The sequence below is a fragment of the Saccopteryx bilineata genome, chromosome 2, assembly GCF_036850765.1.
Source record: "Saccopteryx bilineata isolate mSacBil1 chromosome 2, mSacBil1_pri_phased_curated, whole genome shotgun sequence".
NCBI classification, from domain to species: Eukaryota; Metazoa; Chordata; class Mammalia; order Chiroptera; family Emballonuridae; genus Saccopteryx; species Saccopteryx bilineata.
The window spans coordinates 394,038,538-394,065,875 of record NC_089491.1 but is presented as its reverse complement, the minus strand read 5'-3'; the positions used below and the strand labels follow the sequence as shown (position 1 = coordinate 394,065,875).

The window sequence follows — 27,338 nt, the reverse complement described above, 5'->3', positions numbered from 1 at the left end:
ACTATAAGGCTAAACACATTGTACACATAAACACTGTGTTCCCCAAGGGGAATGGGTAACACTTCTAGAACCTGCGACCACATGCGTGCTTTGGGTTGACAGGACTGGGGAATGGCTGGCACACAGCCAGAGCAGGGCTCTGTGGGTGGGGGAAGTTAGAGGCAAGTGTGGGGAAGGCTAGAATGACCCTGGTGGCACTGGATCCGAGTCAGCAATACCAGTATGAACTTGTGTTGACCTTAATGGGTATATTAACATAGATAATGACCCCCAGAAACCGTGCACACACCTAGGTCTCAGATCTTGGTTTCTAAATACCACTCTCCAATAAAAGGAACCAAACTCCTTGGAAAAATGACCGATTCTCGGACTGGACAGGGGAGACATGACGCATCTTGTACTTCCAGAAAGTAAGTGCTCAAAAGAGCAGAAGGATAGCAGCGTTTCCAAAGGATACAGAAACTGACCTGAAGCATTATTTACAATAACCAAGATATGGAAGCAACCTAACTGTTCATCAGTAAATAACTATATAAACATGTGTGACATATACACAATAAAATATTACTCTGCCACAGCCCTGGCTGGTTGGCTCAGTGGTAGAGCGTTGGCCTGGTGTGCAGGAGTCCCGGGTTCGATTCCTGGCCAGGGCACACAGGAGAAGTGCCCATCTGCTTCTCCACCCTTTCCCCTCCTTTCTCTCTCTCTTCCCTTCCTGCAGTCGAGGCTGCATTGGAGCAAAGTTGGCCCAGATGCTGAGGATGGCTCTGTGGCCTCTGCCTCAGGCACTAGAATGGCTCTGGTTGCAACGGAGCAATGCCCCAGATGGGCAGAGCATCGCCCCCTGGTGGGCATGCCGGGTGGATCCTGGTCGGGTGCATATGGGAGTCTGTCTGCCTCCCCGTTTCCAACTTCAGAAAAATACAAGAAATATATATATATTACTCTGCCGTTTAAAAGAATGAAATCTTACCATTTGAAACAACGTGAGTAGACTTACAGGGTTTTATGCTACATGAAATAAGTCAGACAGAGAAGGACAAATACCAAATGATTTCACTTATATGTGGAATCTAAAGGATAAAATAAAACAGGCCCTGGCCGGTTGGCTCAGTGGTAGAGCGTCGGCCTGGTGTGCAGAAGTCCCAGGTTCGATTCCCAGCCAGGGCACACAGGAGAAGCACCCATCTGCTTCTCCACCCCTCCCCCTCTCCTTCCTCTCTGTCTCTCTCTTCCCCTCCCGCAGCCAAGGCTCCATTGGAGCAAAGATGGCCTGGGCGCTGGAGATGGCTCCTTGGCCTCTGCCCCAGGCGCTAGAGTGGCTCTGGTCGTGGCAGAGTGACGCCCCAGAGGGGCAGAGCATCGCCCCCTGGTGGGCGTGCTGGGTGGATCCCGGCCGGGCGCATGCGGGAGTCTGTCTGACTGTCTCTCCCCGTTTCTAGCTTCGAAAAAAAAAAAAAAAAGAATAAAATAAAACAGAAACAGACTCAGAGGTACAGATGACAAACGGATGACTGTCAGATGGGGGCACTGGGGCACTGGGTGGAAAAGGTGAAGGGGTTAAGAAGTATAAATTAGCATACATGCCTTGACTAGGGGACTCCAGCACAGCCAGTGACCCCTTGCTCAAGCCAGTGACCATGGGAGTCATGCCTATGATCCCATACTAAGCTGGTGAGCCCACGCTCAAGCTGGCAACCACGGGGTTTCGAACCTGGGTACTCAGTGTCCCAGGTTGCCACTATTCACTGTGCCACCACCTGGTCAGGCTTTCTTTTTTTGTAATGTAAATATTTATACATAAAATTTCCCCTTAGCACTGCTTTCATTGTGTCCCAGAGTTTTGGTTTACTGTGTTTTCATTTATCTCTAAGTATTTTATAATTTCCTTATGATTTCTTCTTTGATCCATAAAAGTGTGTTGTATAATTTCCACAGTTTTGTAAATTTTCCAGTTTTATGATATTTATCTCATATGGTTAGAGAAGATACCTTGTATATATATTCTTTTAAAGCTATTTTTTAAATTTTTTTAAGAGACCAGGACAGTTATAGTAGGTACCTCCTTTTTATTCCAAATTTTTATTGATTTTTTAGAGAGAGAAACATCAATTTGTTGTTCCACTTATGCATTGGTTGGTTGATTCTAACCAACTGAGCTACTGAGCCAAGGCCTCAAAGCTATTGAGATTGATTTGTGGCCTAATATATGGTCCATCCTGGAAGATGTCCCATGTGTACTTCAGAAGAATGTGTACGCTGTTGTCGTTGGGTAGTGCAATCTGTATGTCTGTTAGATCTGTCGTTTACTGTGGTAAGCCCCCTCTGTCTGCTTGTTCTAGGTATTGTTGTGAAAGTATTGAAGTCTTCAGTGATTACTGTAGAACTATTTCTCCTTCAATTATGTCAGCTTTTGCTTCATATATTTTGAGGGACTGTCATTAGATGCATGCTTGTAATTGTTCTATCTTCTTGCTCTCTTGGGTCCTTCCTTGTCTTCTCAACCCTTTTTGATATAAAGCATATTTTATCTGATATTAGTATAGCCACTTTTGATGACTGCTCTCTTTTGATGACTATACGTAGGGAATACCTTTTCCCGCCCTTCACGTTCAGCCTGTTTGTGCCTTGATATTAAGCGAGTCTCTTGTAGGTGGCGTTTCGTTGGGTTCTGTGTTTCTACCCATGATGCCAGTCTCTGCCTTTTGATTGAAGAGTCTGCTGTTTACATTTAAAGTAACGACTGACAAGGAGGGACTAACTTCTGTCACTGTGCTTTTGCATTCTACATGCCACATAGCTTTGTCATTCATTTTCTGTATTCCTGCCTTTTGTGTTTTCATAGTAAAATGTTTTCTTTCTTTTCTGTATATTCTGTAGCTATTTTCTTTCTACTGACCCTAAAAATTACATTTAACCTTCTAAGGCAGTGGTCCCCAACCCCTGGGCCACAGACTGGTACTGGTCCGCAGAGAAAGAATAAATCACTTATATTATTTCCATTTTATTTATATTTAAGTCTGAATGATGTGTTATTTTTTAAAAATGACCAGATTCCCTCTGTTACATCCGTCTAAGACTCACTCTTGATGCTTGTCTCAGTCACGTGATACATTTATCAGTCCCACCCTAAGGGCCAGTCCGTGAAAATATTTTCTGACATTAAACCGATCCATGGCCCAGAAAAGGTTGGGGACCACTGCTCTAAGGCAATAGTGTCGAATTTGAATTTAGAGCAGCTTAAACTTCAATAACAAAAACTTCACAGCTCCGTCTCTACCGCCTTTGGCTATTGATGTGCCACAATGACATCTTTTTACAGTTTGCCCACGAATTCTCTAAATGCATTAGTCTCCTAAACTACGTAGAAAAAAAGATTTGCAGTTACAAATCAAAGAGGTATAGTAATACTGGCATTTACGTTAATTCCTTCGTTACATCAATTTGTTGTTCCACCCATTTATGCATTTATTATTCCTTCCTGTTATATGTTTGTCAAATTGTAGAAAACAAAAGGTATAGTAACAAACTACTGTTACAATACTGGCTTATATAATCGCCTGTGCATTTACCTTTACTGAGAACTGACTGTATGGCTTTGTGACACTGTCTGGTGTCCATTCATTTCACCTAGTGGGACCTCCTTGAACACGTCTTGCAGGGCAGGTCTAGGGGTCATGAACTACCTCAGCTTTCATCTGGGAATGACTGGACTTCTCTTACTTTGTAAAAAAATTGCTTTGAGAGAGAGAGAGAGAGAAACATTGATTTACTGTTCCATTTATTTAAGCATTCATTGGTTAATTCTTGCATGTGCCCTCACCAGGGATCGAACCTTCAACCTTGGTATATCAGGATGATACTCTAACCAACTGAGCTACCCAACCAGGGTCTTCTCCCTCACTTTTAAGGACCGTTTTGCTGAATACACAATTACTGATTGCATTTTGTTGTTTTGATTTAGCACTTTGAATATATTAACACAGTGTTATGACCTCCCATGTTTCTGAGAAGAAATCTGAAGATAATATTGAAGATTCCCCTCTCCCTTGCTGCTTGCAAGACTTGCTCTTTCTCTTTGAAAGTCTGATTATAATGTTCCTTGGCGTGGGTCTTTTAAAATCTTACTTGGGGAGTTTGTTGAGCTTCTTGTATGTTTATATTTGTGCCTTTCATCAAATTTAAGAGGCTTCCAGCTATCTCTTCAAATACTCTCTTCCCCTTTCTCTCCCTTCTCTTCCTGGGGCTTCCATGACATGGATGTTGGTTCTTTTAGTCTCTGTTTGCTTCTCTTCCATCTTTCTTTCCTGTTTGTTCCTTGACCACAAAAATTCCCATTGTTTTATCTTCAAGTTCACTGATTGCTTCTTCTACCTGCTCAAACCTGTCTTTAACTCCCTCCAGTAAATTTTTCATTTCAGTTTTTCATTGTAGTTTTCAGATCTGGAGTTTCTTCTTGGTTATTTTCAGGTTTTCCATCTCTTTGATACTTTTACTTTGTTCAGACGTCCTTTTCTTGGCTTCCTCCACATCTTCCTTTAGTTTTTTAAGCTTCAGATAGTTGCTTTAGAATCTTTGTCTAATATTTGCCATCAAGTCTGTTTCAGGGGCAGATTCTATTATTTTTTTCCTTTGAGTGGGCCATATCTTCCTGTTTCTTTGTATGCTTTGTGATTTTGTTGTTGTTGTTAAACACTGGATATTTAAATCCAATAATGTGTTAACTTTGAAAATCAGATACTCCTTTTTTCCCGTTATATTAGTCTTTTGTTTGTTATTTCTACTGTTGTTGGCTCTCTGTTGAGAATAGGCCTGAGGTGTAAACTTACGTTTTCCTCTGGTCTTTCCTAAGCCTTTCCTTGGGCATGCAGCTGCTTTCTAATTTGCCCCATATGCACCATTATTTCTGAATGTCACAGTCCTTCACATCTCCCTCCTGGAAGGAGAAAAGCAAAAAGTGAAGTGAGTGGGGGAGGGCGCCAGCCAGTTCTCTGGTGGCAGCCACTTCTTCCTCTGGAGGAGGGCTTGCAACAAGGTGCCGGTGCTGTAACGGTGTCTGCCAACCTCTGTCTGCACCTTTGTGAGCAGAAGGAGCTACCATCAGTGATTGGAGCACAGATCCCTGCCTGTTAGGACAGGGTCCCCAAGTTCCTATATGCTCTGTGGCTGGAGTGGGGGATGGGTGGTGGCCACAGCACCAACAGCTGAAACTGACCAAAATTAACCACAGTTTACCAGTCTTTCCCAATGGTAAGCCTTCAACGCACTCAAGTTCCAAAATAGTAATATCATTACTGTTACTTGTTTTTTCTTAAATTTTTATTGATTGATCTTTGGGGGAGAAAGCAAGAAAGAGAGAGAAACATTAATTTGTTGTTCCACCCATTTATTAATTCTTGTATGTGCCCTGACTGGGAATCAAACCTGCAACCTTGGGAGGTCAGGACAGTGCTCTAACCAACTGAGCTACGAGGCCAGGGATGGTGTTATTTTAACCACATCTTTTGTGATTGATCTCAAGAAACTTCTAGTTACCAAACCAATGAAACTATGTAGTCAACATTATATAAAAATACATCTTTATTGTTTCAATATTCTTGCACAATGGATACCTGGTCATATAAACTTAGTCATCATTCACGTTAAATATATATTAAACAAACAGAAAACTAAACAAACCAACAAAACTGCTGGAAAGTCCCTCTAAACCAGGAACCCTTATTAAACATGCATGCTAAGATGAAACTATCTTGTTAAATCACCATACAGTTGAATTAACTACAGCCAAGGGTAAATGTTTAAAGCAATAAAGAACAAAGTGATATGGCGGGTTTCTAAGCTGCTACACGGGAGCTAGGGAAGTCACATGGCCCCGCTAAACATTTCAGCGAAGTATCATCTTTGTGTAACAAAGATCAGGGGCTTGTCCTCAAACTATAGGCTAATTTCAAAGCAATCTTCTGAGGACATGCCTTGAAGACTAGGCTGTTACATGACCTCAGAGCATAAATTCCAGAGGAACCAATGACGAGGAGTACATCCTCTTCACCCCAAAAGCCTTTCAGTGCCCAAACTCAAAACCAGGTTAGTAAAAATGACTTAAGGATCAGCACCCGTCTTAAAAAATTCACAGCGGTAGCAATCCATACATGCACGCATGTAAAACCTGGAAAACTCGTGCTGAATTTCAGAATAGAGTTTTGAATGTTAATGTTGAGACTGGATATGATATTGTGCTAAATTATCCAAGTCAGGACTGGCCAGACATGTTTTCCATATACATCGTGAGCTCTAAGTCCATGAGAGGCACGAGACACACTGTTCTTTGTCTTCTCTCACAGGGGCACACAAACACAGGGGACCTGTCCCTTGTCACAAGTTTCCCACTTCAGGCTGGAGCAATTGAAACAGCATGTGGGAAGGTCCCACGAACCACACCAGGCCCAAATCCCACACACAGGCAGAGGTCAGCCCCAGCTGCTAGGAAGCAACTCCCTGCCAGCAGTTCAGAAAGGGAAGAACAGCCCATCTAGGAGCTTGGTGGCAGGGACGGCCATCACCACGTCACCTCTCAGAAGCCACACACAGACACTTCCGCAGCGAAGTCAGTTACGGGACTTTGTGGTCAGTTACGGGGCTCTGTAGCTGTGGGGCTGCGGACCGAGGACATGAGGTGTGACTTGTAGGTTTTGCTCAGGCCGGTCATCCAGAACTTGAGCAGTTTGACGTTGTCTTCCTCAGACGCTCCGAGGACACTCAGGAGCTTCTGTGTGTCCTCCTTGGGTCGACTGTCCACCTTTGTGAACTTAAAAAGGACCTTCACTTTGCTGCAGAAAACCAAAACAAACCACTCAGCTACCACGGTGCAGTCCCCAGCGGTTCTGGCCCTGGGGCCCAAACAGCCTCCAGGCAACAACGGTCCTGCGTGCCGGGCCGAGCTCAGGACAGAGGGCACAGGCGGGGTCGCGACCCACCCCTGCACACGGGGCCGCTCATCTGCCATCACCGTAACTCCGGGTAATAAGGTTGGTGAATCAAAATGGGGAAAAGGGAGGGGAAACAACGTTTCCCTAAGTGCATGAAAGGACTTGGCTGACCTACGCTTCAATGTATAATTTGAAATCAGGGCAATGTCTGACTAATTAAATTTGACCAAGAATCACTAAGAAGGAACTACAGGCCCTGACCGGTTGGCTCAGTGGTAGAGTGTCGGCCTGGCGTGCAGGAGTCCTAGGTTCGATTCCCAGCCAGGGCACACAGGAGAGGCGCCCATCTGCTTCTCCACCCCTTCCCCTCTCCTTCCTCTCTGTCTCTCTTTTCCCCTCCCGCAGCCAAGGATCCATTGGAGCAAAGTTGGCCCGGGCACTGGGAGTGGTTCTATGGCCTTTGCCTCAGGTGCTAGAATGGCTCTGGATGCAACAGAGAGACGCCCCAGATGGGCAGAGCATAGCCCCCTGGTGGTCGTGCCGGGTGGATCCCAGTGGGGCACATGTGGGAGTCTGACTGCCTCCCTGTTTCCAACTTCAGAAAAATAAAAATTAAAAAAAAAAGAAAAGAAGGAACTACAATAACTTGCTTTAGTAAAACAGAAACACTGTATGACTTTCAGGTTTTTAAAGTTAATCAGACAGCAGAAACAACTGCTCCCCTGGGAGGTGGGCGTCAGCCCCATCTCACAGAGGAGCAGCCTGGGGTCTGGGAATAGGGCTCCCTTGCTCAGTGTCACACAGCAAACGTATAAGGTGGTGGAGCTGGTGTTTTAACTCACGCTCTCCTCCTCTTCTCCCAGAGGCCTCTCCTGGTGGCCACGGCCTCGCCTCGCCTCTTTTTCTGGAAATGGCCTGTGGTTTTCCTCAGCAGACACACAATGGTCAGCTGTCCAGCCCTCCTCAGTCCAAACGGAGAGACTCCAGGGGTCCAGGTGGCATGTACTTACTTCATCCACTCCTCCTTGAGGCAGATGAGGCACTGGTCAACCACGTCCACAGACAGATTCTGGTTGGTCAAAGCAGCTTCCATCTTATTCAGAATGGTCGGGCCCACTGGGAACAGGTAGGGGGGCAGTGCAGGGGGAGGGTCAGTGCAGGGGCCAGCCGCAGCCTCGCACCCGTCTTCCACTCGTTCAGGTGACCGCGGCCCCTCTCAGCAGCAGCAGCACCCACCTCGGTCTGCAGCCACGGGACTCCCACTGGTCACCACAAACTCGTACTTGCTGAGCGGCTGGTCTTCCTCACGCCCGGCTGGGTGCAGGCTGGTGTGAGTGGCCGTGTGGACCTCCACGACAACGGCAAATTCTGTAGCGACACCGAACACTGCTCCATGAGTGCTCCCCGCACCCCCGTGACAAGCCCCGCCCTCTGCTACCCCGTTATCCCAGACCAACTGGGGAAAACCGTCTCCTGAGGTCCATGCTTTGGCATTTACAACTTCCTGTGGTTTATTTGTAAACAGTTGAGGTTTAACTTTTGCCTCAAACTATCAACGTATTATTTTATACTAACTACTCATTATATATTTCAATTTGCTTAATACTAAACAACCCTACGACCGCTGGAGAGAGGTCCTCCTATTACCCCCATTTTATAGAAATGGAAACAGACTCAGGAGCTAAGAGACTCGCCCAGAGTCACCCGGCTGGAATGGTAGGCATTTCAAGCCCACGTGTTCTGAACACGACCCAGGAGGAAGGCACTTGAGACCCAGTGTGCGTGCTGAATGGGGGCGGCGGCCCAGGGCTGCTGAGACCCGAAGGCTCTGCCGATGGATCTCTAGCCACCTGTGAGCATAGATCGCCCCTCACGGACATCAGAGAGGCCCTGCGTGCCTGGGGGCCCGGGACATGCAGCCAGGCTGACCCCTGGGCAAGCGCGGAGGGGGGACCAGGCTGAGCAAGCCCTGCTCTACTAGTGGGTGTGAAGAATGTATTTAAGGCTTGTAAAAGGGAGCACTGGAGATCGTGCATAGGTCATCAGTTTTAGCTCAAATAAACTCTTATTTTAAAAAAGGCTGAAGCGCCTTGGAGAGGGCAGGGAAGTCTCAAGGAACAGCGAGAAGACAGGAAGACCTGAGACTCGTGGACTGTGAAGGCGTACGGTTCCAGTCCAGCACGGCCCCCGGATCTCACAGCCTCCCGGCCCCGCTCGCACCGGGATGGCACGACAGTCCTCGCACGTCCACTGGTGCTGTCCCCACTCCCAGGACGGTGGCCTGCCCCCCAACTGAGAACCGTGTCCCGGAAAGCCACCCTTGTTATCAGGTTGTCTAATCCAACCTCGCCCATTTTAAAGACAGAAAGCAGAGGCCCAACGGCGTCGGGAAAGCTGCTCCTACAACGTGGGCCCCGAGCTGAGGCCTGCAGGCGACCTCCGCGCATGCCCACGCGCACGCGCATGCCCACGCGCACGCGCAGCTGGGAGCCAGGGGGCGGACCCCAGCCAGACCGGAAGCGGAAGCGGAGCGCACGCACCTGAGGCCAGCACGTGCGCGGGGATCTGCACGTGCGGGCTGAGCCCCAGGAAGTTGCAGCGGTAGGCCTCCTCGTACTGGCTGCTGTAGGGGATGATGCGGACGCAGCCCACGGGCAGCATGGTCTAAAAGGACAGAGGGACAGCACTGACCCAGCCGGAGGCCCCTGGCCCCTCGCCCCTGCCTGCCTCCAGCAGCCACAGACTCTCTGCAGCTCCCCCCAAAGCCTCCGTCCTCCCAGACGGCGTCCCTAGTCACTCAGCCCCACTGGGGTGTCTCCTGGCCGTTGGTCATACATGTCTCGTGCTGCCTTTTGCTTTATGGTGTTAATTCTTAGATGATCCTTTTAGATTTTTAGTTCTTCCCTTAGCCAACAAAGATTATAAGCTCTCTGAGAGACTGTGCCACGCTCATTTTGTGCCGTCCCAGGCCAAGGCAGAGAGCAGGCGCTCACTCTTGCTGATAACACGTCAGAAGCAAACACAGGAACTGGAGCCCATTGCCCACGAGGCCCATGGAGACGGCTCTGTGCAGAGGGCAGTGTGGCAACCACTCCAGCGGCTTCCAGGAGCGATTCAGGGATTGGGGAGGGTGCAGTAGGAGAGCTACTCATCAATCTATCAGGAGAGCATAGACCCTTCTACTGGAAATAAAACCTATACATGACTGTCATTTTTAATAGTGGAGAAAAAACTGATTAACTTAGATTCAGGAATGAACTTTTGCACAGAGCTACTGATGCACCGTAACAGTCACACCTAAAGTCAGGTCATTTTTAAAGCCCACTACATAGACACTGTGTTGCTATAAAACACATAAGAAAAAAGACACTCTTACCCGAAGAACTTCAAAAGCTGATAGGACAAGGTCTGTGTCTCGACTTTTCCAGATCACCTGGTTCCCCATGAGCACATGCCAGGCCAGCATGCGGAAAGACGGGGCACCCAGGACCTGGAACACAAAGTCTGTGCTGTCTGCTCTGGGTCTGCTTCTGTCCACTAACGCTATGTGTGCGCTCACCTAGAAACTCTCCAAATAGATAAAGGAGGACAGGGCAGGAGGGAGAAGCCACTCATCTGCTTAGGAAGGCAGACGTGCCCCGAGTTGGAAGGTGGCAGGCAGAAGTCCCTGAGTCTGCACTTAAAAACCTGATCCCAGCCTGACCAGGTGGTGGCACAGTGGATAGAGCATCAGACTGGGATGTGGAAGACCCAGGTTTGAAACCCTGAGGTCGCTGGGTTGAGCACGGGCTCATCTGGTTTGAGCAAAGCTCACCAGCTTGAGCCCAAGGTTGCTGGCTTGAGCAAGGGGTCACTCTATCTGCTGTAGCCCCCAGGTCAAGGCACATATAAGAAAGCAATCAATGAACAACTAAGGTGCCGCAACAAAGAATTGATGCTTCTTATCTCTCTCCCTTACCTTCCTGTCTGTCTGTCCCTATCTGTCCGTCTGTCTCTCTCTGTCACAAAAAAAAACCACCAAAAAACAAAACAAAACCCTGATCCCAAAACTCTTGCACATTTTATAAGATCTTTTACCCAATTTCATTTTCAAAACCTTGAAGCAGAAAACGTATTAGCTTTCTGCAGCCTTCACCTCCTCTCTGCACACACTTTCTTTTGCTTGAAGGCAGGTGGCAGGCATCAGGACACCTGCAACACAACCCAGTGCACACCACACCGGCACCGGTGTAATGCGCCCGACAGCCAAGCGCCCAGATCTCCACCAGCGTCCTCTGCTGCTAGAGTGCTTCCCACCCAGGAGTCACTGAAGGGTCACGAACACTTTATCTGTCCTGTCCTGATTCTGCTCCACTCGAATCCAGCTGCTCTTCCCACCCCACCTTTCATCAACTTCCACGACACATTCGACGAGTGCCACTTGTTGTCTTATGGCTTACAACCACACACACACACACACACACACACACACACACACACGGATGCTGCCACGCTACCTTTACCAGAGCCCAGTCGCCCCGAGATGTTCCCATCTCCAGTGCCTTTCAGGAGCCCTTCCAACTGTGACCCATGTAGGCAAACGAGGGTTTCAGCCAAATACATGGCTGATGGACGACTGGTTTTCACCCAAAAACCCTGTAGAGTTCCTGTCATTAAATCAGTTCTTACTCCATTTCCCAAAAGAGAAATAACTATCTTCTGATAAAACTCATGCTTATTGGCCCTGGCCGGTTGGCTCAGCGGTAGAGCGTCGGCCTAGCGTGCGGAGGACCCGGGTTCGATTCCCGGCCAGGGCACACAGGAGAAGCGCCCATTTGCTTCTCCACCCCTCCGCCGCGCTTTCCTCTCTGTCTCTCTCTTCCCCTCCTGCAGCCAAGGCTCCATTGGAGCAAAGGTGGCCCGGGCGCTGGGGATGGCTCTGTGGCCTCTGCCTCAGGCGCTAGAGTGGCTCTGGTCGCAACATGGCGACGCCCAGGATGGGCAGAGCATCGCCCCCTGGTGGGCAGAGCGTCGCCCCTGGTGGGCGTGCCGGGTGGATCCCGGTTGGGCGCATGCGGGAGTCTGTCTGACTGTCTCTCCCTGTTTCCAGCTTCAGAAAAATGAAAAAAAAACAAAAAAAAAAACCTCATGCTTATTGTGAAAATAAATACAGAAAAGTATTACTAAAAGGGACAGCATGTGCCTGACCTCTGGTGGCACAGTGGATAAAGTGTCAGCCTGAAACCCTGAGGTTGCAGGTTTGAAACCCAGGCTGGCCGGTCAAGGCACACACCAGAAGCAACTACTACAGAGTTGAAGTTTCCGGCTCCTCCCTCCCTTTCTCTCTCTCTTTTCTCTCTAAAATCAATAAATATAATTTTTTTTTTAAAGGGACAGCATGCTGTCATAATCTAGCAACCTCCATGGTCAGTGCTGCTGTGGGTGAGACTTCGGTTTTGTCTTGGTATGCACATACACAGTCATGCGTTGCCTCACGACTTTTTAGTCAGTAACAGAACACATGTACCATGGCGGTGGTCCCATAAAATTATAATGGCACTGCCTGACCAGGTGGTGGCGCAGTGGATAGAGCGTCGGACTGGGATGCCGAGGACCCAGGCTCGAGACCTCGAGGTCCCCAGCTTGAGCACAGGCTCATCTGGTTTGAGCAAAAAGCTCACTAGCTTGGACCCAAGGTCGCTGGCTTGAGCAAGGGGTTACTCGGTCTGCTGAAGGCCCGCAGTCAAGGCACGTATGAGAAAGCAATCAATGAACAACTAAGGGCCGCAAAGCGCAATGAGAAAGTGATGATTGACTGCTTCTCATCTTTCTATTCCTGTCTGTCTGTCCCTGTCTATCCCTCTCTTTCTTTCTCTGTCTCTGTAAAAAAAAAAAAAAAAAAAAAAAGATAAAAAAAAAATTATAATGGCACTGAAGACTTATCCCCTGGTGGTACCACAGCCGGGTCACGTACTAGCACCACGCGTCACTGGTGTTTGTGGAGATGCTTGTGTACACGCACCCAGCGGGCTGCCAGTGTGTGTACGTATGGCACACAGTGCCACCAGCAGCTGCAGCTCCCAGGTCCCTGTGAGCATACTCTGACTCACACAATGGCCAAGTCACCTAACTACACATTGCTCAGAATGTGTCCCGTTGTGAGGCAGTGCATGACTGCAAATACATCATACGCACCACCCTATACAACAAACTGCATCTCTTTCTAGGGTGGAATGGTACTCCATTGTTTGAATGCATTACTATGGTAAGACGTTCAGGTTGTTTCTAATTTTTAAGAACAACCCTCGCCTAGCCTGTGGTGGCGCAGTGGATAAAGCATCAACCTGGAATGCTGAGGTTGCCGGTTCGAAACCCTGGGCTTGCCAGGTCAAGGCACATATGGGAGTTGATGTTTCCTGCCCCCCCCCCAAAAGTGAATGAATGAATAAATAAATAAATAATTTGGGGAGGGAAAAAAGAACAGCCATCATTTTCAATTTGCAAAGCACCTAGGCTGCATGAAAAAAATAATTTAAAAAAGTGCTCTTCAGTGCCTTTAGAAGGTTCTAGATGACAAGACTAGCAGACCATGAGAAGATAGCCACCCAGGCCTTTCTTTCAAGACAACACCTACGTTATCACTGAAAGGGGCGCACTGGCTCTGTGGCTGAGACACTCCAGATGCCCACGATTTCTTCACCCGTCCACCAGAAGGTCCTTGGTCACTCCTAACCAACCAGTCTCCACTGGGTCCGATCGGGGCTCCACCCCCCTACTGCCTACCTGTCTCATGTGCCGAAGGGACTTAAAGACAGACAGCTTTCGAGGCTGCCAGCTCCCACAGTCCGAGAGCAAGGGAGATCCTGCTGGAGGCTGCACCGGCTCCCGCCCCTCTGCAGCTGCCGGCGGGACGGGGTCTTTTCCCTCTTCAGCCTCAGCGCTGTCCCAGCTTTCCGATTCCTCTTCCAAGTCTGCAAGACAGACAACAGAGCAAGTGGGAAACAGGGCGCCCCAGACTCCTCCATTTTCTGGACACAACAGTCTCCTACGTGACCACCTCAGCCCCAGGCATCTCTCGGCTAAACCACCAGAGGCCACTGATTCCTGGTTCGGGCAAGCTGTCTATCCTCTCTGCCCCCCCAGGAGCCCGGGGTGGGCGGGCAGCCCCATCTGCTGCGTCCTCAGCACAGCTCACTGCACAGGGTACAGCATGCACCAGCGAGGCCGGGAGCTGCTCCCTGTCAGCGGGGAAACGCGGACACAACGGCGAGAATGACCACAGCTGTCCTCCGCCGGGCACTATTCTGAGGGCTTCCCCACACGATTTCACTTCATCCTGTCAGCTGTCCTAAGGTCAGCACCACTCTCCCCATTGTAAAGATAGGGAAGCACTTGTTTCAATGAGTCTTCATGACAATCCTCACAGAAGCTGAGGCCCACGAGGAAGGGGCTGCCCAGGCCCACGGGACACACAGCAGAGAGCAGCGGGAGCAGCCTGTCTGCTGCCCAGTGCACGCCCGTCCTCTCTGTGACTGAACAGGGCACAGATACAGCAGCGGCCCTGTCTGTCCCTCGTACACGTGTCTCCGGCTTCCCTGGCTCTCTGTGTAAGTAAATCTCACCAACGCATACTTTACCATTGTCACTAGCCTAGAAATTTAAAATCTGTACTTTACAATAGAATTTATACATTCTGTAAGTGTAGTTAGATTCACAATATTTATAAAAGAATGATAACCTATCCTACGGTCAGCTGATCCAGGACAGAAGGTTTTATCTTTTCTGAGCACACTCTGCTCCTGCTGAGACACAACCTCTCTTCCCTACTCAGAAAAACCAGTCTAGCCCTGGCCGGTTGGCTCAGTGGTAGAGCATCGGCCTGGCGTGCAGGGGTCCCGGGTTCGATTCCCGGCCAGGGCACACAGGAGAAGTGCCCATCTGCTTCTCCCCCCCTCCCCCCCTCCTTCCTCTCTGTCTCTCTCTTCCCCTCCCGCAGCCAAGGCTCCATTGGAGCAACGATGGCCCAGGCGCTGGGGATGGCTCCTTGGCCTCTGCCCCAGGCGCTAGATGGCTCTGGTCGTGGCAGAGCGACGCCCCAGAGGGGCAGAGCATCGCCCCCTGGTGGGCGTGCCGGGTGGATCCCGGTTGGGCGCATGTGGGAGTCTGTCTATCTCTCCCCGTTTCCAGCTTCGGAAAAATACAAAAAAAAAAAAAAAAAAAAAAAAGAAAAGCAGGTCTGGACACACTGTGTGCGAGTCAGGAGTAACCTGGAAAAGCTTCTGCTTAGGAAGAAGGTCCATCACTTGATGTCAGCATTATTAGTGACAAACTGCACACAACACACCCCACAGGTCAGCCTGACCCAGCCATGCAGCTGAGACTGCGGACCTGAACCACCAGAACCTGAACCACCTCCGTGGGGAAAGCCTGGCCGGGACCGAGACCAGAGGTGCCGAGACCAGAGGCTCCGGCCGGTGTGCGCTGCACCGGGGCCTCTGAAGAATCACTTAAGCACAGGATGCTGCGCCCCAGACACCAAGGCCCAGCACAGACCTGGGGGGGGGGGGGAGGCAGCGCTGTCTGCCAGCGGGGGTGGGGGTGGGGGGGCTGAGAGGGTCCCCGACAGCCATTTCAGGCCTTCCGGCACCAGCGCCCCCGGCTCACCCGCGAGCTTCTCCATCTGGACCAGGGTGTCCTCGGTGGGCGCGCCTTCCAGCAGCTTCTCGGTCAGCCGGCTGCCACACGCTTTCAGGAGCCTGGGGAACAGAGCTGTGGTGCGTCTTTGCCACACGGAAAACTGACCCTGAAGCCCATCAAGCTCCGTGGTGAACGACCCGTTTATAGAAAACTGTGTGAAGAACGTGTTGAGCAACAGCACAGCACCATCAGCCAGACGTGAAACAAACAACCCATCTTCCAAGAAAAGGCAGGGGAGTGTGGGGGGGGGCTGGGGGTGAACTATTCTAGACAGAGATTTAGAACAATCTATGCACAGCGTCCTGATCCCATTCGAAAGTCGATTCTGAGGCACAACAGGAAAAGTGACCTTGGATTCGGCTGGATGATCCTAAGGAATTAGTCCGTTGTGTGAGATATGACAATGGTTTTAAGGTTGAAGTGTTACAATTAGCATTTGCTTTAAAAAGTTCTGGGAAAGAGCGAGGGACAGATGAAGAAGCAGTGAAATGCTGGTAACTGCTAACGAGAGGGTGGGGTACACCGCTCATTGTGCTGCTGACCCTACTTTGGGGTGTTTATAAAGTTCCCTAATCGCCCTGGCCGGTGGGTCAGTGGTTAGAGCACCGTCCCAGAGCACCAGGGTCACCAGCTCAATCCCAAGGTCACTGGTTCGAGCCCCAGTCAGGCACATATGAGACACAGTCAATGGGTGCACAACTAAGTGGAACGAGTTGATGCTCCCCTCTCTCTCTTTCTCCTCCCTCTGCCCTTCTTCTCTCTCTTTCAAAAAAAAGTTTCCTAACAAAAGTGGTTTTTACAAGTCAGGAGGAACGTATGTCGGTGGCAGGGGACACAGGTCCTTTCTCTTTTGTCCACCGGTCCCTGGGAGCTGCACTCACTGAGGAGCCACGTCCACCAGGACCGGAGAGGACAAGACCCAGACCCCACGCTGACCCTGCACGGGATCGAGACCCCAGGGAGTCTTTGGAAGGAGTAGATATATCTTGCTATGGAGGCACAGAAAGAGTTCATGGCCAGAGGAAAATCTGTGGTCATTTCAAACATGTCCACAAATTCACTGACAATCCTCCCTTCAAAAGAAAGACTAGCTGACCAGTGGTAGGGCAGTGGTCAGGGTGGCGAAACGGGACACTGAGGCCCCAGGTTCGGAATCCAAAGGTCACCGGCTTGAGCGCAGGCTCATAGAAATGACCCCATGGTCACTGGCTTGAGCCCACAGGTCGCTGGCTTGAGCAAGGGATCACTGGTTTGGCTGGCCCCCTGGTCAAGGCACGTATGAGAATGCAATCAATGCAACTATAAGGTGCCGCAACTAGGAGTTGATGCTTCTCATCTCTCTCCCTTCCTGTCGGTCTTTGTCTCTCCTCTTTTTCTTAAAAAAAAAAAAAAAAAAAAAAAAAAGGATAAAGATGAATCCTTCCTCCTGACTAGGCCTCGGTGACTCAGTGACACAGCACATGTCTAGCAAACAGAACGTGCTGGCCATGGAATACCCACGTGTGCTCTGCAGGCCAGTCACTAGACCGTGCACGGGCGCCTCCCTCTCCTCCAACCTCTCCCGCTGAGGGAAGTCGGCTCACGTGTCCACACCAGCGCCTGCATGCCAGGCCCGTGAAGCAGCCAAATCTTCAGATGATACAGCCTTAGTGTCCAAAAACTCCTCAGAATTTGAGCCAGAACTGACCAGCAGAGCCATCCGCCAACTCCTGACCCACAGAAGCTCTATGAGATAAATGCTAGCTGTTGTTTACAAAGAGTCGTTGGTCTTGACATGGGCCATCATTTCAGATACCATTGGGAGGTGCGTCCTACATAAACACACACCCTGCACACACTCGGCGGACATGGGCCTCCAGCTCAGCGCTCGCGAGAGGAGCCCACACCACAGAGGCACCGAAGCCCGCCCTCCCGCGTTCAGGAGCGACCCAAACCACACGCCGCCCCTGCTCCTACCCCAGCAGCCGCGCAGGCCTGAGAACCTCATTACCAAGCGAAGGAGGTGTGGAGGCACGCCCACAGGTTGTCGTCGCTGGTCAAGGACGTCAGCGAGCGGGCGGCGTTGCCGTTCCTCTGGTGCAGGAACGGGGTGAAGGCCGTGTTCATCCGCTGGGCGCGCTGCGGGCAGCCAAACTGCTCCGCTTCGAACACCTGCGATGCAGGGGAAAGGGGCGGCCCTTGAACAAAACCAAACCAGCCGGGCGGCCCGCCTGCTCCCAGCCAGCGCGGAGACTGCTCCCGACCACCGTCCCCTCTGCTTCCAGGACACAGAGCACAAAGTGCCTCCGTCTGAAACCCCAGACCGCTCTGGGAGAGGTGACCCAAGGGCAGGAACTGTACCCTCTCCTGCAGCAGACTCGTTAGGCACCTGAGAGGTGCTCCAGTGGGATCCGCTGAGGGTGGCCTCGCTGTTATCCCCCAAGTCTGTCCTGGCCGCCCCCTCGCAGGCACGTGGAGGCGCTCACGACTCAGGCCTGGGAGGGACATGTGACCCGCACCCTCTACTCCCTCTACCGGCAAACGAGCAACACTCACTGCAGCCCCCACGCCTCCCCGGACCCGCACAGCCAGCAGACCTCCCTAATCCCTGCAACAGACAAGCCACGTGAACCGGAAACGTCACTGAGGTTTGAGGGCTGGTGACCGGCAGAGCGCCGGCCTGTCCTGAGAGGGGCAGGGCCAAGGCCGGGGTCAGAGGTCTGCATCACAACTAGTGAAGCAGCTGAAATGGACGTCAGAGGAAGCAAAGACACCAGGGACACAGCCAGGGTGTCTGACCGCAGTGAAGAAGCCAGAGCTGAACAGGACCAGGCCCGAGAGAGACCGCAAAGCAAGCGGGACGCTCTGACTGGAGGACGGACTGACCAGGAGGCTCACGGCCACGCTCTGACACCGAAGCCGGGAGGGTACAGTGTAGACAGCGCGCTGCCGCCGCAGGACCCGTGCTCGCCCCGCCCCAGGGCCCCCCCCGCCCCAGGGCCCCCCCGCCCCAGGGCCCCCCCGCCCCAGGGCCCCCCCGCCCCAGGGCCGCCCCGCCCACGCCACCCGCTCCCGCTCCCGCTTCATCGCTTCATCGGCCACCTTGAGCGCCTTGCCCTGCAGTTCGTCAATGATCCCTCGGATCTTGCCAAGCAGGAAGGGCCAGGAGTTGATGAGGTAGATGCGGTCCATCATGATGGTGATGATGCTGTACCAGCGCTGGAAGCCCCGGGCCAGGCTGTCTTTGATGAAGAAGGTGTGGCTGAACACAAATCCATGCTGCTCGTCCCCAAAGAAGATCGGGCCTTCACGACCAGGGCAGACCTGGGCAGAACAAGAGCCGCTCCAGGACACGGCCTCCCCTTGCGCCAGTGACACAAAACCAGGCTTTTCTGTCTGCACTACTCAGCCACCATCCCTCCAGGGAGAGGGGGAAGGGGAGGGTAAGAGAGGACTTGGCTTTCACCTACTCCGAGGACTAGACTTTCTAAAGATGACAGCTATTACCATGGAATGGAAGAGCCAGTTAAGTACATTTCTTTTCCTTCCTTCCTTCCTTCCTTCCTCCCTCCCTCCCTCCCTCCCTCCCTCCCTCCCTCCCTTCCTCCCTCCCTCCCTCCCTCTTTCCTTCCTTCCTTCCTTCCTTCCTTCCCTCCCTTCTCCCCTCCCTCCCTCCCTTCCTTCCTTCCTTTCTTTCCTTCTCTCTCTCTTTCCTTCTCTCTTTCTTTATTATTATTTTTTAAGTGAGAGGAAGGGAGACAGACAGATTCCCACATGCACTCCAACCAGGATCCACCTGGCAATCCTGCCTGGGTCCAATGCTCCAGTGCCAAGCTATTTTTAGTGCCTAAGGATGATACGCTTGGACCAACGAGCCATCCTCAACACCCAGGGCCAACGCTTGAACCAATCGAGCCACTGGTTGTGGGAGGGGAAGAGACAGAGAGAAGGGGAGAGGAGTGGGAGAGAAGCAGATGGTTGCTTCTCCTGTGTGCCCTGATCAGGAATTGAACCTGGGCCATCCATACATCAGAGGGCTCAATGCTCTACCCACTGAGCCAGTTAGCCCCGGTGGTTCATTACTCCTTCTACCTTGAGCCATAATGAACTCTTACACAAATAATAAATCTTTCCCAGACTCAGATTTGCCAACGTCAGTCATCCAGAATACCCTGGAGCAGTTACAATCAGAGGACTCAAGCTCAAAACGGCCGCCACGAGTCCGTACGATGCAACGTGCACGGGCTGCCTCGTGATGCAGGCACTCTCACGTGACACGAGCTCTAGCAGAGGTGACCATCTGTGTGCTGCAGGTCAGCAGCAGGGAGTCAAGAGGGGAACCCAGCTGAGGGCAAGCACACAGCAACAGTAGGTGTGACCCACGAGGGAGGGAGCTAGCCCCTATCTCACCATGTGGGCATGGGTGATAGCAACGTCCAGGAACTGCATTATGGATCCTTTGTGACAGATAATAAACAAAAACTAAGACTCAAGCTCAACAGTAGCAGCTACATAGCTTAGAAACAAACAGACTAACTCTTCAGAAGGATGAGAGAGCACATGAAATTTGGGAAAATAACAAAGGTGATGTTTGATAAAGTAAACTATATATTCTGGAAATATTTCCTTAGAAATATGTCCGTGAAGAATGAACAAATAAAAGTTTGGTGCATAAAGAAAAAAGAAGCTAGCAACCATTTAGAAAACCTGAGTCCTGTAATACAACGAATGTATCTTTGTAATATATACAATGTATCTTGGAGTTCTGGAAGACAGAGGCTGCCCTGTGCTCTGGCTCTCCAACCTGCCCGCAGTCTTCATGACAGGACTGACTTCTGTCTTCCTCTGTGTCACCAACACTGAGCCTGCTCAGGGGGTCTGGGTCTGAGACCCCCCCCAAGGGGGCAGGCACCCCGCTTCCCACATCACAGGCACTCACCTCACAGCTCAGGCTGCGCACGCAGGCCTGGCGGACAATGCTGAAGAGTTGAGGGTGGCTGGGGTGCTGGTGACTGACATATTTAATCGAAGTCTCTTTGTCGTGGCTGATGTACCCGGGATGCGCTGCAGCAAGGGACCGGCAGCCCTGCCGTGAGGAGGAAGAGCACACAGTTACTCGGGAGGCAGGCAACACACTGTCTTTTTTTTTTTTTTTTTTTTTTTTTTTTTTTCTGAAGCTGGAAATGGGGAGACAGTCAGACAGACTCCCGCATGCGCCCGACCGGGATCCACCGGGCATGCCCACCAGGGGGCGATGCTCTGCCCATCTGGGGCGTCGCTCTGTTGCAACCAGAGCCACTCTAGCGCCTGAGGCAGAGGCCAAGGAGCCATCCCCAGCGCCCGGGCCATCTCTGCTCCAGTGGAGCCTCGCTTCGGGAGGGGAAGAGAGAGACAGAGAGGAAGGAGAGGGGGAGGGGTGGAGAAGCAGATGGACACCTCTCCTGTGTGCCCTGGCCGGGAATCGAACCCGGGACTTCTGCACGCCAGGCTGACGCTCTACCACTGAGCCAACCGGCCAGGGCTCACACTTTCTTACTCTTAGGCAAATCAGAAGCAGAGAACTCCATCTATTTTCACAGAACTGCCGGCTTCTAGAGTTACACTTACCTGAGGATGTCACTGTTTCCTTAACAGGAGAACCGGATGCAAGGACCACAAAGGTTTCACGGGGGGTAAATAACAGGTCTCATTTACTGAGCACTTGTGTAGTCGGTGCTACAGAACCCTGCACACATGATCTCATTCAATCCCAAACACAGCCTTATGAGCCAATTAGCGAGAATCCCCACCCTAAAGAAGGCAAAACTTCTTTGAGCAGCACAGTGAGCTGTGCCGGCAACTGTCCTTGGTCCTGATACGACCACTTGGCAGGGGTCTCGGGAGGAAGCGTGGGTGTGAACAAGAATTCAACACTACCTCTGATTTCAGGCCCCAACCCAGACCCCTCACATGAAGAAGGACCCTGAGTGAGGGAACCCCAACTTCCTTTCCCCAGAGCTCACAGAGCAGCACAGCGAGAAACCCCCAGGACCCCACGAAGAGGAAGCCCCCCAACACTAGCCAGAGGGACTCAGAGCCTGGGTGGTGGCTGAGTGACACGAGCCTGTAGAGGGGAGGGGCTCAGAAGCACACAGGAGGGTGGTGGCACAGCTCCTGGCACAGAATGTGCTGGAAAAGCCACAGCGAGGGTCCAGGGAACAACCAGAGGGACATAAAAAGAGGCAAGTGCGTCCCAGGGGACGGCCTGCACACGGCCCCTGAAGACCCACACGGCTGTGCGGTCCCACCTGCGGCACCTCCCACGCACGGGCCCCTGGAGAGAGCAACGAGCCCCACACCCTGAGAGACACTTGCCTCGCACATGTCCGACTTCTTGGGTCCTGGGCTGCTGGACTCCGCGCTGGCCCCGTCGGCTGGGCTGTGCGTGCAGAGCCCACTGCTCATCTGAATGCCGCCTTCCTCCTCCTCGGCCTGCTCCCCCTGGCCAGGGCTGTCCTCGGCCCCTTTCGGGAGAGGGGCGTGCAGAACCTCAGTGCAGAAGAGAGTGCGGGGGCCATGGAGCTCACAGAAGTGACAGAGGGCCACGATGGCATTCATGGTGCCCTGGAAACAGTGCCAGGCCTGTGGAAGGAGGAGGGGGCAGTGTTCTCAGCTGGCCTGTCCCTTCACCCCACAGGAGTGTCAGCAACTCCGGAGCACGGGCACAGGGCAGGTGTCAGCAAAGGGCCTCCCATCCAGCAGAGGTGGGTCACCAGCCAGGCAGCTCTGGCTGAGCAGTGGACTAGGTGCAGGGAAGACAAGACAGACAGACAGAGTCCCTGCCCAGGAGCAGTTACAATCAGAGGGAAGCATGATTCGGTGACCACAAGCGAGAGGGTTGTGAGGTGGGCGGAGATGCCGCCCTCGGGAGGGACATGTGAGGAGAGAGGGACATGTGAGGAGGGAGGGACATGTGAGGAACTGCTGGCACTGGTGGCAGCATCAGAGGAAGAGGAGTGGGCCCTGAGCAGAGCAGCACCGCAGGAGATGGGGTGCAGCGTCAGCAGCAGGGCTTCTCAAGCTGGAACTGAAGGCACAGAAGGGAGGGAGTGGGGCAGGGGGTGCTGAGGAAGGGACATGACTCAGGGTCTGAGTGTAAGCAGAGTTGGGGGGACAAGGGCAGAAAACTAGGAGGAAGAGGATTTAGGGCAGGGGTCGGGAACCTTTTTGGCTGAGAGAGCCATGAACGCCACATATTTTTTTTTTTTTTAATTTATTCATTTTAGAGAGGAGAGGGAGAGACAGAGAGGGAGAGAGAAGGGGGGAGGAGCTGGAAGCATCAACTCCTATATGTGCCTTGACCAGGCAAGCCCAGGGTTTCGAACCGGCGACCTCAGCATTTCCAGGTCAACACTTTATCCACTGTGCCACCACAGGTCAGGCAAAATTTTTTTTAAATTTATTTATTCATTTTTAGAGAGGAGAGAGAGTGAGAGAGAGAGAGAAAGTGGGGAGGAGCAGGAAGCATCAACTCCCATATGTGCCTTGACCGGGCAAGCCCAGGGTTTAGAACCGGCGACCTCAGCATCCCAGGTCGACGATTTACCCACTGCGCCACCACAGGTCAGGCACACGCCACATATTTTAAAATGTAATTCCATGAGAGCCATACAACGACCCGTGTACGTTAAGCATTATCCAATAAAAATTTGGTGTTGTCCCGGAGGACAGCTGTGATTGGCTCCAGCCACCCGCAACCATGAACACGAGTGGTAGGAAATGAATGGATTGTAATACATGAAAATGTTTTATATTTTTAACATTTTTTTTTAATTAAAGATTTGTCTGCAAGCCAGATGCAGCCATCAAGAGCCACATCTGGCTCACAAGCCATAGGTTCCCAACCCCTGATTTAGGGGATCTTTCTAGGCCATGGGAAGACCCTGAATTTTTCTTTTCAGAGTAGATAGCCCTTTTTTTTTTTTTAATTTTTTTAATTAATTTATTTTTTTTAGAGAGAGAGAGACAGAGACAGGAGAGGCCGAGAGAGAGAAGGGGGAGGAGCTGGAAGCATCAACTCCCATATGTGCCTTGACCAGGCAAGCCCAGGGTTTCGAACCAGCGACCTCAGCATTTCCAGGTCGGCGCTTTACCCACTGCGCCACCACAGGTCAGGCAGAGTAGATAGCTCTTGATGGGTTCTGATGAGAAACGTGATACATTTGAATCTTATTTTAAAAGGACCATCCTGGCTGCTGTGCGCGAAACAGAATTTTGGAGCCAGGGTAGGGGCAGGGAAACCAGCCACTGTGTTCTGTGTCAGGTCACAAGACGTAGTGGCCTGGGTGAGGGTGAGTGGAGGAAGGTGGTCAGGAACAGTCAAGACTGGGACAATATTCCCAGGGCGGAGGCAGCTGGCTGCGTGGGCGGGCTTGGAGCCAGGAGAAGGGGGGCACACCTGTCTGGACCAACCAGAAAGGAACCTGGGAGACTGGGGAGCAAGGGAGGAGGCGGCCAGGGGTCAATGCCTAGTCCTCCAAGTGGAGATGACAAGTAGAGGGAACAGAGCTGAGCAGGTTAGTCAGTGCTGGCTGTGGACAAGGAGCACCCCAGGGTAGCCTGCCCACCCCCACCCCGAGCTCAGACGTGAAGGAGAGGAAGAGTTGGACAGGGTAATGGCAGGCAGGGAAGCCAACTCCAATGCTACCCCAGGCTCCGAGGGAGCCATATGGGAATCTGAGAGCAGCGGAGGCGGGCCCCAGCTCACAAGCCGAGACAGCCTTTCCCAAAACAAACGAGGAGTCACTTAAGGTTCTGAATGTTTGAGTAGTTGGGACACTGGGCAGGTTCTAGACCTTCTTCTCTTTTGGGGAACCCATCCCCCATGACGGGTTAACGTCTGAGAAAAAAGAATAAACAAAGCAAGAGGGAGCCAAGAACCTAGGGGGGGCAGTTCTGATTCCCTGGGGGGACCGTTTTGATTCCCTGGGGGGGTAGTTCTGATTCCGGGGGCGGGCAGTTCTGATTCCCTTTCAAGGCCAAGAAGACAGCCTGATGCAGGTGGCATGAAGCCGCTGTTGCCTCAGTTGACCCGTTTAGCTGTGCAGTCACTGGCTGCTTTTCCTACGTAGGCACCCTGACCAGAGGTCAGCTTGTGTGTGTGTGTGGGGGGGGGCGCTTATTCACTGAGGAACCCGGCCAGAGCCTGCGTCACCCTTTTATTTGACAATCTAAAGGAAAAGCAGTCAGGGCCTCTCACTGGACATTCAGGTACTGCCCAGAGGCTGAAACACCGCTGCTGTGGCGTTTACAGATGCGCCCCTCACCCCACCTCCCCACATCTCGGGTCCTCGGCACCCCTTCCTGTCCGCCCACCGACCCGGTCACTCACGACCCCATTTGGGACGCTGCGGTGCCCCGGGCCCACCTGCCCCTCGCTGACCAGGGCCCCTGGCTCAGCAGTCCGCGCGCGCAAGCGCAGTCACTCCTTCGCGGAGGGTCCGCAGCCCCAGCTCAGTCCCGTGGTTCTGTTCGCCCCGCGACAGGGCCCGGGGTGGTTCCGTCCGCTCCGCGGGGCTGGCGGAGGAAACCATTGCTGCGGGGGGGGGGAGCGCTGTAGTTTCACGCGTCTACAGCGAGTGTGGGGGGGAATCTCGCCATCGGGGACTCCCGGTCCGCACGGAAAACAGAGGCAAACAGGACGCCGCCACATGGTGCAAAGCACTGTCGTTTCTTTCACAAATCGGCTTTGGAACCGTCGGCTTTCGCGCAGTTAGCGCAGAACCGCGTCACGGACCCGCGGGCGGGGTGCGGCATCACGTGACCCGCGGGCGCCCGCGCACGCGCGCTGAGTGGCCACGCCCCTTCCGCCTCTATCACCCTCTCTCCAAGCCCGACAATTCTTCACAAATAAGAATCAGTGAAGTCGCTGGACCAGGCGGTGGCGCAGTGGATAAAGCGTCTGAGATGCAGAAGACCCAGGTTCGAGACCCCGAGCTCGCCAGCTTGACCGTGGGCTCATCTGGTTTGAACAAAAAACCCATCAGCTTGAACCCAAGGTCAAGTCACTGGCTTCAGCCAGAGGCTACTCGGTCTGCTGAAGGCCCACCCACCCATGGTCAAGGCACATATGGGAAAGCAATCAATGAACAACTAAGGTGTTGCAACGCGCAATGAAAAACTAATGATTGATGCTTCTTATCTCTCCCTTCCTGTCTTTCCCCGTCTATCCCTCTCTCTGACTCACTCTCAAAAATTAAAAAAAAGAATCAATGAAGTCATTTTTTTTTTTTTTAAACCGGGGGCAGCTGTTCTGTCTACTGAAGAATACATTTTAAAGCCACCAGTCCATGATGTCATGCAGGGCCTTAGATTTAAGCAGTACAAAAGATGAGAGTCACACTCAGGACCGCGGGAGGTGAGGCTGGGCCCGTGGGGCGGTGCTGCCACCTTGTGTCCGGAGGCCGCAAATGCCGCCCACCCCCACGGGGTCCCCCACGCCGGCTGAGTCCTGCGGGCTCTGGCTGCGGCGCTCTGCAGGGTGCGTGTTCCCAAGTGCTAGGTAATAAAACATCAATCATCCTAAAGGACAAGAGTGTATCTGTGCTATTTTTAAAAAAATCGCAGAAGTCTTTCCATGTTATGCTGCAGAGAGCACGTGGGCAAAGGAAGTGCAATTTAGTTTGGGTCTTCTTTTTCTGGTGTGGTACAAGATTCAGGAATTAGGAGGCTAGACATCACCTTGATAGGTTTAATGATTCTTACCAATCCAATCCCTCTTCATTATTGGACAGCACAAACTTCACAGAGGTGAGCACAAAAGGTAGCTTAGTAATAATACAATAATTATAAGTAGAAATACAAGAATAAACTGTTTTGCGTCCTGTTTTACAACTATAAACCTACCTTTGCCCACCTTGTATCTTTTCTGGTTAAGTCACAAGATAACTTCTGAAGCAAACAATAACAAAAAAAACCGTGAAGGGTAGACTGATTTGGAATTCTACTTTTGTTTTTGCAATCAACAATTCAGATACTTGAATTTTATTGTTTGCATAATGCTTAGAGAGCCTAGTAAAAAGGGGCAAGAAATGTTTGCAGCCTTCTGTATGGCTGTGCCTTTCCAATTTCTAGAAGCATTTCTCATAGACATACAAAGGGTCATACTATTATACTATGAAAGATTATATGCCACCAAATTCAACAATCTAGAAGAAATGGAAAAGTTCCTAGGACTATACAATCTTCCTAACTCTGAGTCACAAAGAAGTGGAAAACCTAAATAGACATGTAAGCAGGGAGGAAATAGCCTGACCAGAGGACCCAGGTTCAAAACCTCAAGGTCACCAGCTGGAGCAGGGGATCATAGACATGACCCTCATGGTCACTGGCTTGAAGCCCAAGGTCATTGACTTGAACCCAAGGTCACTGGCTTGAGCCAGAGGTCACTGGCTTCGCTGGAGCTCCCGTCAAGGCACATATGAGAAGTAATAAAAGAACTAAGGATTGATACTTCCCATCTCTCTCCCTTCCTATTAGTCTGTCCCTGTCTCTGTCTTGCTAAAAAAATAATAAAGTCAAGTGTAAACTGACAGTCACAATGAGCACCCACTCCACTGACACAGGACGGGCGAAGACATATGGTTTACACGCAAGAGGAGGCCCTAAATACCACACTCCTGTTGAGTCCTAAGGGATTCATTCTGAGAAAAAACTAAGTGTTCACTTCCTTAGAAGACCACAAGACAGTTACTTTTTCTTTTTTTAATTTTATTTATT

General features: G+C 51.6%; 1 protein-coding gene across 3 annotated transcripts; it reads right to left on the bottom strand.

The window, feature by feature from the left end:
- Nucleotides 1-4,766: 4,766 nt before the first annotated feature.
- FLCN (folliculin) lies at nucleotides 4,767-25,345 on the bottom strand. Of its 3 annotated transcripts, none has more exons than XM_066264484.1 (12): nucleotides 24,988-25,345; nucleotides 21,936-22,202; nucleotides 20,521-20,667; nucleotides 18,684-18,905; nucleotides 17,593-17,753; nucleotides 15,570-15,661; nucleotides 13,689-13,876; nucleotides 10,303-10,416; nucleotides 9,467-9,590; nucleotides 8,163-8,294; nucleotides 7,937-8,042; nucleotides 4,767-4,936 (listed from the first exon to the last, which is right to left on the bottom strand). In XM_066264484.1, the coding sequence occupies exons 2-12, from the start codon at nucleotides 22,176-22,178 to the stop codon at nucleotides 4,924-4,926; spliced, it is 1,542 nt and encodes a 513-aa protein (XP_066120581.1). In that variant the 5' UTR covers nucleotides 22,179-22,202; nucleotides 24,988-25,345; the 3' UTR covers nucleotides 4,767-4,923. The 3 variants fall into 3 exon arrangements, with proteins under 3 accessions (XP_066120581.1, XP_066120578.1, XP_066120580.1); XM_066264481.1 differs by lacking the exon at nucleotides 4,767-4,936 and adding an exon at nucleotides 5,563-6,827 and having other exon boundaries at nucleotides 24,988-25,342; XM_066264483.1 differs by lacking the exons at nucleotides 4,767-4,936; nucleotides 10,303-10,416 and adding an exon at nucleotides 5,563-6,827 and having other exon boundaries at nucleotides 24,988-25,344.
- Nucleotides 25,346-27,338: the final 1,993 nt, after the last annotated feature.